Source organism: Apus apus, chromosome 2 (genome assembly GCF_020740795.1).
Source record: "Apus apus isolate bApuApu2 chromosome 2, bApuApu2.pri.cur, whole genome shotgun sequence".
Classification (NCBI taxonomy): domain Eukaryota; kingdom Metazoa; phylum Chordata; class Aves; order Apodiformes; family Apodidae; genus Apus; species Apus apus.
Genome location: NC_067283.1, coordinates 133,534,638 through 133,546,738, shown reverse-complemented (window position 1 = coordinate 133,546,738; position 12,101 = coordinate 133,534,638). Strand labels below are relative to the sequence as shown.

The 12,101-nt window shown below is 41.7% G+C and overlaps 1 protein-coding gene across 7 annotated transcripts in view; it reads right to left on the bottom strand.

Moving 5' to 3' along the window:
- PTDSS1 (phosphatidylserine synthase 1) overlaps positions 1-11,987 on the bottom strand; it is a 34,246-nt gene extending 22,259 nt beyond the window's left edge. For 4 of the 7 annotated variants that reach the window (XM_051611061.1, XM_051611062.1, XM_051611063.1 and 1 more), the window contains exons 1-4: positions 11,682-11,986; positions 6,296-6,387; positions 4,719-4,763; positions 2,414-2,538 (exon numbers count right to left, since the gene is read on the bottom strand). In XM_051611061.1, coding sequence (XP_051467021.1) covers positions 2,414-2,538; positions 4,719-4,763; positions 6,296-6,387; positions 11,682-11,860 — 441 coding nt within the window. In that variant the 5' untranslated portion in view covers positions 11,861-11,986. Of the gene's footprint in view, positions 1-2,413; positions 2,539-4,718; positions 4,764-6,295; positions 6,388-11,681 lie in introns of all 7 variants that reach the window. The other 3 variants (XM_051611064.1, XM_051611067.1, XM_051611065.1) reach the window with 2 other exon arrangements.
- Positions 11,988-12,101: the final 114 nt, after the last annotated feature.

The window sequence follows — 12,101 nt, the reverse complement described above, 5'->3', positions numbered from 1 at the left end:
CCAGTCATCAGTAATAAAGGAAATGTGTTCTCTCATCATGTACAGCGAGTGCTAGAAATCACTGCACAACTAAAAAAAAAAATAAAAATCTGTATGACATCTGGAGGCTGCATCTGTGGAGTTCTCTCTCACCACTGGGCACAAACTGAACTATTCCCAACTGGAAATACACATTTAAAAAAAAAATCTCTGCTCTCCAACCCTCCTAAAACACACATTGCCACCTGCAGGCGACAACACAACATTGCTCAATGTTGATGAATGTGGATTACCTTTCAGGCCAGTACTACTGCTAATCCTGCACAAGTAAGCCACAAAGAAGCTGAAAGCTGGCAGAGAAAGATTTAAAACCTGGTCTCCACAAAGAGAAGAATACACAGTTTCACACAAATACTTCTATTAGGAGGAAGGTAAGTCCCACTACAAAACTGTAAGTAACCCCTACTGCTGGTGCTCCCTGAAGTGAAAGCATGGTATCGCTTCTCAAACATGCCAGTGTTGCTGTTGGTCATTCAGAGAAAGGTGCACCACCTGTTCTAAGGATGGCAAAGCTGCAGCTTTAGTGCACGTACCCAAAGAGATCTGAAACTGGCTCATTTGCCAGCACAAGAAGCACTGAATTCAGGCTCCTTGTTACACCATGATATCTGAAATTCTATGTGAATACAATGAGATTACTCAAAAAATAAGCTTTTTTACAGGGCACTTGCTTTTCTTGCTCCTATTTTTACTGGGGCTCCCCTTCCCCCCTTTAATTTTTACAGCTGCAGCTCTGCCAGTCAGACAGTGAAATATGTTCCATTTTCTTTTATACTCAAACAATTTTGCCAGTCCCGTGCAAGAGACCCGTGCAGCCCTCATTATAGTTGCAGCTCAAAAATTTAATCCAACCTTAAGCAACAGTATCAAGATCACTAAGTAGTACACAGTAAGTTTCTGCTGACTGTTAAGAGTCAGGGAATCTGCTGTACTGTGGTCTGTGCCAGTAGTAACACTACTCCTCCCCTGACTTGAATCTATTTATTTCTAACTTAAATGACAGGAGAGGCAGGTGAATCTGTCTTATCAACAGACTCCTTGTCTCAGCTCCCTTTTGTTGCTCAGCAACATTACTAACCTCCAAGCTCATGCTCTATTTAGCAATGTGTCCTCCCACCACCCTCACAGCAGACTGCTCATGCCTCACTACCACGGGTCTCTTGCAGAGCAGCAAGTCACAGACCCACTGTGGCTGCTGGAGCTGCACAACACGTGCTGCTGATCAGCTGAGGTGCAACATCCGAAGCATCCAGCTTTCCCAGCAAGGAGCCTGTGTGCAGCCCTCACTATCAATCAACTAAAGTAAGCTTATTGCACTGTAAAGATTTCCATTCCCTCTTACGTGCCTCAGAGCAGGAGTCTGCAGCCGCTGCCCATTAGGTGCTGTGCAGTAGTTTGCATAAGCAGTAAATTGCTATTTGCCAAAGGCAATCAGTGTATTTCCTTACTCCTGAGGCATGAGTCGAACACCAGCACCTACCATATGACAGGTAAGCATGGTGTGCTAATGCACAAACCCAAGGGCAAGGAAGTGTGCCAGTTGGCTGGTGGGCAGTAATGTGATGGGATAGTGAAGAGGACAAGACTGGTAGCTCTTGTTTCTCCATGCAGTAATCTTCTTCTGCTTGGTGCTCAACTGATCACATCCTCTCTTGCCTGCCTTCCAACATACCTCACACACTTTTTCCTGGCCTCCTTTTACTGTTTCAACTCCTTGTGCCACTGTCCTCAACTGAGGGGGAATATTATCTGTATTGAAAAGTCTTAGCAAGCTGCTCACCAGGCAGAAGAACAAGCCTGGCTTTCCATGCAACTCCAAATGATGGTCTACAGAAGTCATTTCCCACTGGTAACAGCATCAGTACTTAGCTTGGTGACTGGAATCCAGCAGAGCCCTGCAGTTGCTATATCTGGTTTTCCACATACTCAGTAGCATGCCAGTCCTGCATTAAGCTCAGATCAATAAGGCAAGACCACAGTTCTTTGAGGGCAGCATCGTGGCATCAAGAAAACTGATCTGGGGGACACATACCACATACACCTCATTCAGATACTACCTTGCTATGACTATTTTCAGTATTCAGTCTCCTATCTATTATTTAAAGGAATCCAAAGACACCCCATTTTTCACAATCCCAACTTCACACTCACCTGAACATTTGTATTAGCAATAAATACAGGGAAGACTGTTTTTCACACCAGTTTTTTTTCAATTTAAAGAAACAGCACTTGACACAAAAGGTTTGTTGAGTCTGTCAGGTATAGGCACAAACTTGCAGACCTCATGCCAGCAAATTTAGATGTATTCCTTCCCACTCATGTAAACCATGCCTGAAGTATCCAAATTGTCCAGTAAAGTGCCATGGATACATACCATAATATCTGCTTCCCTTGTGGCATATCGAAGATTAGGATCCAGCCAGTACATCACAGCTTTTACCTGCTCAAAGTTAAGGAAGAGCACGAACACCAGGAACAGAAAATAGAGCACACTGAGACCTGCAAAAAGACTCAGCTTTAAAATCATGTTCACTCACAAAACTCCTTGGGACACAGAGAGTCGAAAAAGCTGCTTTCAAACTGTTGCTCTATACATGTCCAGTTTGCACAAATGAGTTTTCTACATACAGTGGCTACATGCAAAACAGCTTAAGAGACACAAGTCAGATGGCAATCTCTGTGCACTCAGCCCTCCCTATCACTTCCTATTTCAAGTGACTATGTGCTTGACTGCATGAACCCAATCAAAATGGAATCAGTCTAATCAGTTTAGATGTGAGTAGTACAAGGCTGTGATCAGGAAGCTCTTTAGTAAGAGATCCACTAGGACGCCAGGACTGGATTAGCTCTGTCCCTTCAATTTAATAATCCCACCTAGCAATTCTGAGATATGCTGGCAGTACAGAGTAATTACAAACTAATGCATGCTTGAGTTGCTTTTGTGAGCTGGAATATTTGCTGTTTGAAGCTTTTAAAGATAAAGATTATTATTATTATTTGTTTTCACACCATTATAAATTATGATACACTACTGCATTTGGGTCTACTGCCTTTCCCCTCCCAGTGTCTGAATATGATTTTTTTTTTAAATAAAAAATTTTAAGAACTTAAGAGTCCTACGTGTAGCTCTGTGGGTAGATAAAGCTGCTGTTGTGGGCATATCTTTACATAATTCACAAGTTCACAGATGTCTAAGATGATGTTTGGAAGAGGCATATAAATACTAACACCATTTCCATAGTCTAGCACTCAAACTTACTTGTGTCCTGCAGCAATGTCACGGAAGGCAGAAAGATTAATGGGAATAAACTTAGTATCTATCAATCATCCAAAATAAAATACAGCAATTCCAAAAAAGATATTTTAAACTATAAACAGAACTCACATGTTATTAATCCCCAGTGTATGCTAGAGAGCAATTTCCATTCAAGTACACACACATGAACAGAAAGTACATACACTGTCCTCTGCAATGCCTCCTAAAATCACCTCAGGTAAACAGATGACAAAATACTAAAAGAAACAGCCTGTAGGCAAGGGTGCATCCTGAAATGTTGAGAACACACTACTCCGGCCTTTCATCTATTGAAGAGGTCTGAGACATCAAGCATGGCTAAACAGCCATGCCAGAAGCAGCAGAATTACACAAGGAAAAATGCTGCTCTTGATTTCACATGCAGCCTTTTCCAGTACAGGGAGGCAAGCTCAGATAGTATTAACATTGAGAATGACCTTTAATTTACATTTGCTGAAACCAGAAATGAGCAGTAGGACGTGTGTTTCCTAAACTTCACAAGGAGCAGGATTCTTTAACAATTACTATCTAATCAGCAGTATCTTCTCAATGTCAACAGATGAGTAATCAGCTACTTTGGGAGGCAACGTATTTTTAGCTATATAAGGCGGCTGCATGGAGAAACACTCAGTCCCCTCAAAAAGAAACACATCAGCTTTTAAATCAAATGTGCCTAAGTCTTTGCAAATGTGCTTGAAATTTAGGATATGATCTGTGAACCCTGAATTATTTCAAAATAAAATTCCTAATGGTTTTGCCATGTAATTCAGATGTCTAAGAAGTAGGATTTCACTCAGTAAACTGCTTAGTCATTAGAATTGTTTTCCAAACTATGAATGCAACCAATATTTACAGATATTTTTGCTGACACTATAAGTAAAGAATATGAATATATGTGTTAAGAATATTAATAAATGTATGCTAAGCTATACAATGATACAATTTAATAAACATAAAAAGGGATAGCATATTTTGCCAATAATGAAAAGAAGCACCCTACTAAATTAGATTTACTTAAAAGAGTATACATGGTAGCTATAAAAAAACCAAAACCTTTTTGGGGTGGGAAGAGACAGCAGTTGGAAGGGTGTAGGGGAAGCAGATTAGGAAGCACAAAGACAAAACAGGATTTTAACAGAGTATCAGAATGAATTATCCCTTTCTGGTGCTTAAATTTACAATGTCCTGACACAGAGTAACTACAATGACATTCCCAACATAATTAAGAACAGATTGCAAACAACTGTTGAGAACTGAGAGGGAAGGGACACTCAAACAAGTTTGATGCACTATTATGTTTAATGACAATTCCATTCTTCTGAAAGTTAAAACAGCCAGTCCTGAAGAGACACTGAAAAAAGTCAGAAACACAACTTAAACTTACCAAAAACCATTCTCCATATTGCAGGGTGGGGACGTGTAAAGGGTCCTGCAGACAGTAAACAAAAAGCTTATTAGAAAACACATCAATAAGAACCATGTCATCTATATTTCAGTGTATCTCATGAGAATTTGGCATGACTACAGATCAATTTTCTATCAAACTATGTAAAATACCTGAATGTTGGGGTTCTGTGTTAAAAAAAAATAAAGGTAACATCAGATTTCAGAGAGGAAAAAACAGACTGCCAGTTAGCAGTATGTAGACAAAATTTTCAATTATTTTAATGGAGTTTTCCCCAGAAGAGTAATATGCTATTTGTTCAGCAGACACTGTATCTCAGGTGTCACTTGAGGATCTCTTGATCTGGTTCTAGACAACAGCTCACACTTGGCTTGCTCCCACTGAAGCTATAAAGTCAAATTTCTGTGTGTTAGCAAAGAAACACGGTGCTTAGCCTTCAGATGACCACGAAATGTTAGTAAACAGGCCTCCTAAAACCTTCAAACTGAGTATTATATATTTGAAAATATGTAAGATATCTATACTCTTTACCAATGTCAACATTATTTACTTTAGAGCCAGTGATTAAACTGACTATTGGATTAAAAACCTCTCATTTAATGTGAAAAGCACAGAAGTGAAACTGGAAAACCTCTGAACATGAATCATACATTTAGGTAACAAGATGTAGCTGACAAAATATTTTCAGCATACACCATGGACTGCTTTTTCAAACACCATATGCATAAAGCTCCTTTTCCTCAGACACTCAGTTTTTCAGGGAAAAATAGGGAGTAATGATTTTTTAAATATGAGAAAAATACATTCCCAACTCTGAACTACCATGCTGCCCTGAGCACAATCACTGTTTTCTCCTGAACAGTGCCAATCCTGAGACAGTTCAGACTTGACCCAAGAATTATGCTCTTGTCAACAGTAATAACTAAAAATTAAAAATAAAAAAATAATTTTTTAAAACCCCATAAAAATCAAAAGCTAACAAGAAGACAGCATTTCCTCCACAGAATTAAGTGCCACACAAGGGCTTTTACACATTTTACTTTTTGCACTTTCTGCTCCTCACGCAACTCCCAAAACTTCTGTCCAACTCAAATTCCTATTCAGCAAATGTGGTTTTACACTGTTGCATGACATTGACCATCCCTAACTATTACTAGCCTTCGAGAAGGTGATGTACGTAAGGTGTTATATTGCTGAGAGTTTGTAGAATGAGGCTTCTGTTGAAACACACTGAGGCAGACTCCTTTTAAATATTATTTAAGGATCTGGCAGCACCACTACTTAGCAATCTGAGCTGCGACTGTGCACCTGCAAACAGAGACACTGATTCTGAAAACCTGACTTCCTCGTTAGATACAGACAAGCTATAAATAACTTGCATTTTACCGTTATCTGCACTCAGTATGACTGCAACCCATTTTTAGACTGTTCGTTAAAATAATTTAAAAGGGTAAAGAAAAAACATTCAGAAGTGGTACTTAAAAATAAATATAGTGGCAATTAAGAGGCATTCACATGTTACAAAGTGAAGTATAAGCAGTATAAACCTTACTCACCATTAGGAAAAGCTAGAACACTGATGATTAGAAAGAAGAAAATCACAGAGAGGATACCCCTCCAAATATTATCCTCTGGGACAGAATCATCCCTGAAGAGACAGACAACATCAAAGTGTTAAAGTGCATTATAAGGATGAAAGGGAAAGACTCTGAAGATATCATATTATTTAAATAAAGACTACATGGAAATAAGTATAAGAAATAAGCATGGTGGTTATCTAACAAGTAAAGACAGTAATTGTGCTGAATGATTTTCACTCTGCAATTCTGGGTACCTCTTTCTTATATGAGAGTTAAACATATAATTGATACATGTGAGCCACAAGTCTTGCTGGAAGTCAATGCAGAAGGAATGCCTAAATTTAATAAAAAGTGAAAAAAACAAAAATCTTCTTGCTTTAGGGTTCACAGAAATATCATCAAAAGTACTTTTCACATCAATCAGAGACCTAGACCAAAAACTCTGGAAGCCTGAATGCAGTTCCTAGGTTTCCCTCTGCTCTTTTGGTGCTGCTTGCAATCCCCTTCAGCTCCCTTGGCCTGTTGCCAACGCCAAATGTCTGAGGTGAGTGCAGAGAGTGGTGAAATAAGTATTACAATCAGCCTTTGGAAATAATGATTATACAGCTTAGAAGACATGTACAAGAGAGACAGAGAAAAACTTTAAAGAACCAGGGAAAAATAACAACTTGCTTATAGACCTACTAAGCTAAAGCTCTGAATAAAACATCAGGTATTATTTGTGCTTTTGTCATACACTATAGCCAGAAGAGAGACCTAAGAATTCAGTTTGGAATGCCAAGGCAAAATGGACTGAACATTTCTTTCTTGTCAGGCAGGTAGAATAGGGTGTACAGCAGCGAGATTAACAAAAAAAACCATCAACACCCAAGTCTTCTAAACAGCAGTCAAGCTTTTTAAGATACTCCAGTAATACAAATAGAAACAAACTTCAAACTATCATAATATGCACAGCTAATATTTCCTAATGTATCACCCACTACAACTCAAATTACAGTTTTACTATCTGGGTAATTTAATCTACTTAGGATCAGTTTATCTGTTTAAATATATTCCCTTATTTATTCCAAATTCATTATATCAAAAAATTCCCAGAAAACTTTAGAGGGATAAAGGTCTTCCTGGCAGAGGATCTATCGCATTTCTGGACGGGTCAGTAAAGAATCTGTGACAGCATAAATGTGCTCCACATTAGATATTTGCCACAGCTATTAAATATTTCTCACTTTGCCAAATTATTTCTGTTTCCCTCAAAATTGAACCTTAACAGCTCCACAGCAGTCTTTCATCATTGTGAGGCATTTAAGCACTCTGCTAGTTTAACTGTATGACAGGAAAAAGTACATTAAACATGAACGGTTTCTCTGCAGGCCTCAGGGACTCCCCACAGCATTTTTTTTTTTTAAACCAGCTCAGTCCAGATTCACCAGTCATTTTCCAGCAGCCATGCTGACAGAGGATGACACCAGCTATGAACCCCAAGTTCCAGAGTTTAACTCTGGCTCCCTTGGCAATCACAAGAGCCTCAATGAATCCAGCGCAATTCTCAGCCAGAGCCTCAGCCTCCAATGGCTTAGACACCAAAGTCATATTCTTATTTTAACATATGCAATTAATACACAGGCACATGCTGTCAGGGGTTCAACAAAGTGGGGGAATGGTTTAGTTTGTGTTTTTTTGTGTTGTGTTTTTTTTTTTTTAAGAGAGAGCAGATGAATAGTGTCACATCACTGTCCAATTCAGGCGCAGTGAAAGACACTGTTATCACTTAATTGTTGTGCCAGCTGGGCTGAAGTGTCTCCACCTTTGTGTATCAGGATTCCTAGTACTATTCAGATTCAGAAAAGCTGTGCTAGCCATGATGGCACCACTTCCCCCAAAAGTCAACACAGATGTTGTATGTGGTGTTAAACTGCATTTCATTCCAAGTGAGTGGTAGAGGCATTTCATTTTTGCTTGCAGATACCTTTTAAAAGGGATAGACAACCAATCTTCTTTCTAGAAACAGGTAAAAACAGGTAGGAGCAAAAGACTCGCTACTGTGTGCTGTTTAGGATAAGAATTAGCATGTCTGCCTGGAAGAACTGTTTTGGAGAATGCTAAAAGAAACAGGGAAGCAAAAAACTTTCGGAGGAAAGACACACAACAAGCTGCAATCAGGAAAATGTGCTAAATCATCTCCTCACTTAGCCTTAGGAACTTTTATGCTGACTGAAATACAAGTATTCATGCAGCAAAAACAAGATTTCTAATGCTAGCGTGGGAAGACAGATGAAAATTCTCCCAATTACATCCACTTTACCAGCACATTTTTCAACTGTGTGGCTTCTTGGATAAGATATAATTTTAAAAAAAGAAATCACATAATAACTCCATAACTTTTACGTCTCCCCTGCTTTTTCCCCTGCTCCAGAGCACTACATTACACCAGCACATTACAAAAATGTAAGCTATTTACAACCTTATGTAAGCTTATTACACCCTTAATTTTTTTTTTAAACGAGGATACTCAACTGAGGAAAAAATTGGTAGGACATTATATTTAGAGCGTGTTTGGGGAAAAAACGTATCTTCCATAAACTCCCCAAATCAAACATAAATGAACAATAATCCAGGTTCATCAAGCCCATTAATCAAGAGATGTGAAAGACAACAGCACTACATCCTCATGGGTCTTACTCCTGCTTCCATAAACCCCTGCAACTTCACACCAGAAGCTACCAGTCACCCTCCTCAGTCCTGTTGTTGCACTCCACAATATCCCTTCCAGCACCACCCACCCTCCTGCTGGTTGCCTTTGGGCTCAGAGAAGGCCACATCCCTCTCTTCAGGGAGGAAGAAGACAGGGAAAGCTAGAGTCACTCCACATCTCCACTCCAGGGCTCAGCCTGGAAGCAGAAGAGCCCGTGTTTGGCTCATTCAGCAGGAAATAAAACAAGGCAGCTGCAGCCATTGTCAGAAGCACCAGAAGGATGTACTTTCCCACTTTAACATGAAAAGTTAAACACACATTTCTTGCTCTTGATTATCAGTATTATTGCTACCTGAAGATTACTGCTTCCTGAAATTCAGCTTTGTCTTTACCTGCCAGCTCAAAGACAGTGAAAGCTGCTCTCAGTGATCCCAAGGCAGACCCCATGTTATGGCTTAATACATTCAAGGGAAAAGGGTTTTTTTAAGTTCATCTGAACCCCCACCTATTTCTGACATAAAACAATTCTAGAAGAGACAAGAAAGACTTTGAGGGAAGCAGAATTTCCTCTTCCTATGCTGAAGTTCCTGAAAAAATAAATTTTACTTAAAAACATCAGTATGAGTGTATCATAGAAAATCCCCTGCTTAATAAATTGACCAGGAGAGCTATGGAACAATTGACAGCACAGAGGAAGCAAAGAATCACTTGTCACACCTTACTGGGAAGTTCACAGTGCCTTGTACCCAGGAGGTGGAAATAAGAACAGTCATTGGAGGCTCAATGCAATTGCCTGATAGGAACATCAAAACCAGACCTGGAAGAACATTCTGTAAACATGTGGGGAAACATTACCTCCCTCTGCTTCTCAAAGAGTACATATGGTTTGGGTAGTGGCCCAAAATAAGGCCACAGGGGCAGCATTCTGGTATCACCTAGGAGATTTAGGAAACTCCTGCGAGAACTGGAAATAGCAGAAGAGGAGAGGGGAGGGGAAAAATAAAAAAAGAAAATGAATTGCAAGTAGCTTTCACAAACCTGAGGAGAAAGAGAGAAGAGTTAAAGAGAAGGCAATGGGTATTTAAACACAGGAAGTGAGGCAAGGCAGAGACAGACAAGGGAAAGAAAATGAAACTGAAGTTAGAGTCAGAAAGCCAGCAAGAGAACTGGAAAGAAAAGATAGCAATCCTCTTGGAAAAATGCAAACAAACTGCCCAGAAGTGAAGTAACATTCTTGGGGCCTAGAAGACTCCATAGTTCTGAAATCGCTACTTGGCTCATCCTGTTTCAAAGATTTAACAGCAAAATTCCTTTCCTCCCCCAAAGGTGAACGATAAATTCCGTTAATCCTTCAGAACAACGTTCGAATGAGAATACCATAGTAACTCCCAGGTTTGACCTAAATTAGCCCTGTAGTGTGAAAAGCGATTGGGCAGGGGGAGAAAGGACAAGAGGAGCACTTGTAGCAAAGGTATCCGATTAAGCATTGTACCAAAGCATAGAAACATGCCTTTGATTTAAGGGTTAAGAAAGGATCCTTGAGACATCCTACCTTAGCTTAGATCTTGTTACCTAAGTAGAACAAGGGATGTGTTCACCAAAAATGTCTTCCTTGGGGCCATACACAAGTCAAAACAAGAAAAGGCACACCTCAGACCACTCACAGGTACACTATTTCATATTTCCCTGTGCTCCTTTCTCATCTCAAGCCAGGCTTGACCATTATATTCATAGCTGGTAAAAACCACGAATTTGGATTCTTAGAATAAGACAGAACATTACACACTGAATACTACATTAGGCCTAGGGATAAATAATGATGTTCTGTCAAAATGCAGAGTTTAACCAACCATTGGAACCTGAGAATTGTGTACCTACAATGTCACAAAAGTGTAAATGACCCCAAAACACGACACACAGCTCAGCCAAATTCTCAGGAATCACTCTTTGCCCAGAGACAAAACAATTTAGCCGAAATAAAAGATTGTGTTACCACCCTCACAGCCCCATTCAGTAGGAAGCAAGAAAAAGCATGCACAACTTAGAAAAATACTGCAAGATGCTCTTCAAACTGCACTGCTATACCCTTTGTTTACAAACAAGGCTCCTGAAAATGACTGTATCCGTTTCCAGCTTTATTTCCATGAATGACTGCAGCAGCGAAGTCCACAGAGCCGATCCCGGGGTGGGGAAGGATGTGGCCAAGTGTATCAGCACTGGGGCCTAAGCCAACGTGTGACAAAGTGTGCTGCACGAATACGATGACACAAAACAGTCACTCCTGTCCACCGACCACTTGGTAAATTATCTACGTGAGTGATGGCATTACCGAGCTTCTTGATAATCTAATAAAAGCCATTTTTGGCAACTGCTGGAAATACTCGCCCCGGTGAAGACTTTCAACAGAGAGCCACAAAACGATCAACAGGTTCCCAGGAAATACAGCAGAGGAGAACACCCGCTCTCCGCGAGGGCCCCCCGGCAGGGTGCCCACCGGCTGGCGATGCAGCCCCCCGGTCTCCACAGCACACGGCAAATCACGGCCCGGTACCGCACCCCCGCCAACCCGCCGCCGCAGCACCCGGCCTCGCCCCGCGGGGAGCGGCCCCGGCCCCGGGAAGCCCCTCCGCCCCCAGGCCGAGCACCCGCGGCACCGCGGGGGCCGCGCACCTGGTGAAGGCGAAGGCCATGAGGCTGAGGATGGTGAAGCTGAGCAGGGTGATGGTGTGCGGCCGGTAGAAGAACTCCAGCGTGATGTCTTCCACCTGCTGCTCGTTGATCATGCGGAAGTGCAGGCGGTAGTTCACGTCGTCCTTGCTCAGGGTCCGGCTCCCCACGCACGACGCCATCTCGCCCCCTTCCCTTCCCTTCCCTTGCCCTCGCCTAAGCGCAGCTCTGCCGCTCCCGGGGCGGGGCGGGGCGGCCCGAACCGGCGCGGCCGACACGGCTGGCACCGCCCGCTGAGGTGACGCTGCTGCGGGGGCAGCGCTGGGATGGAGGGGCAGCGCTGGGATGGAGGGGCAGCGCCGCGGGGCTGGGGGGGCAGCGCTGGGATGGAGGGGCAGCGCCGCGGGGTTGGGGGGGCAGCGC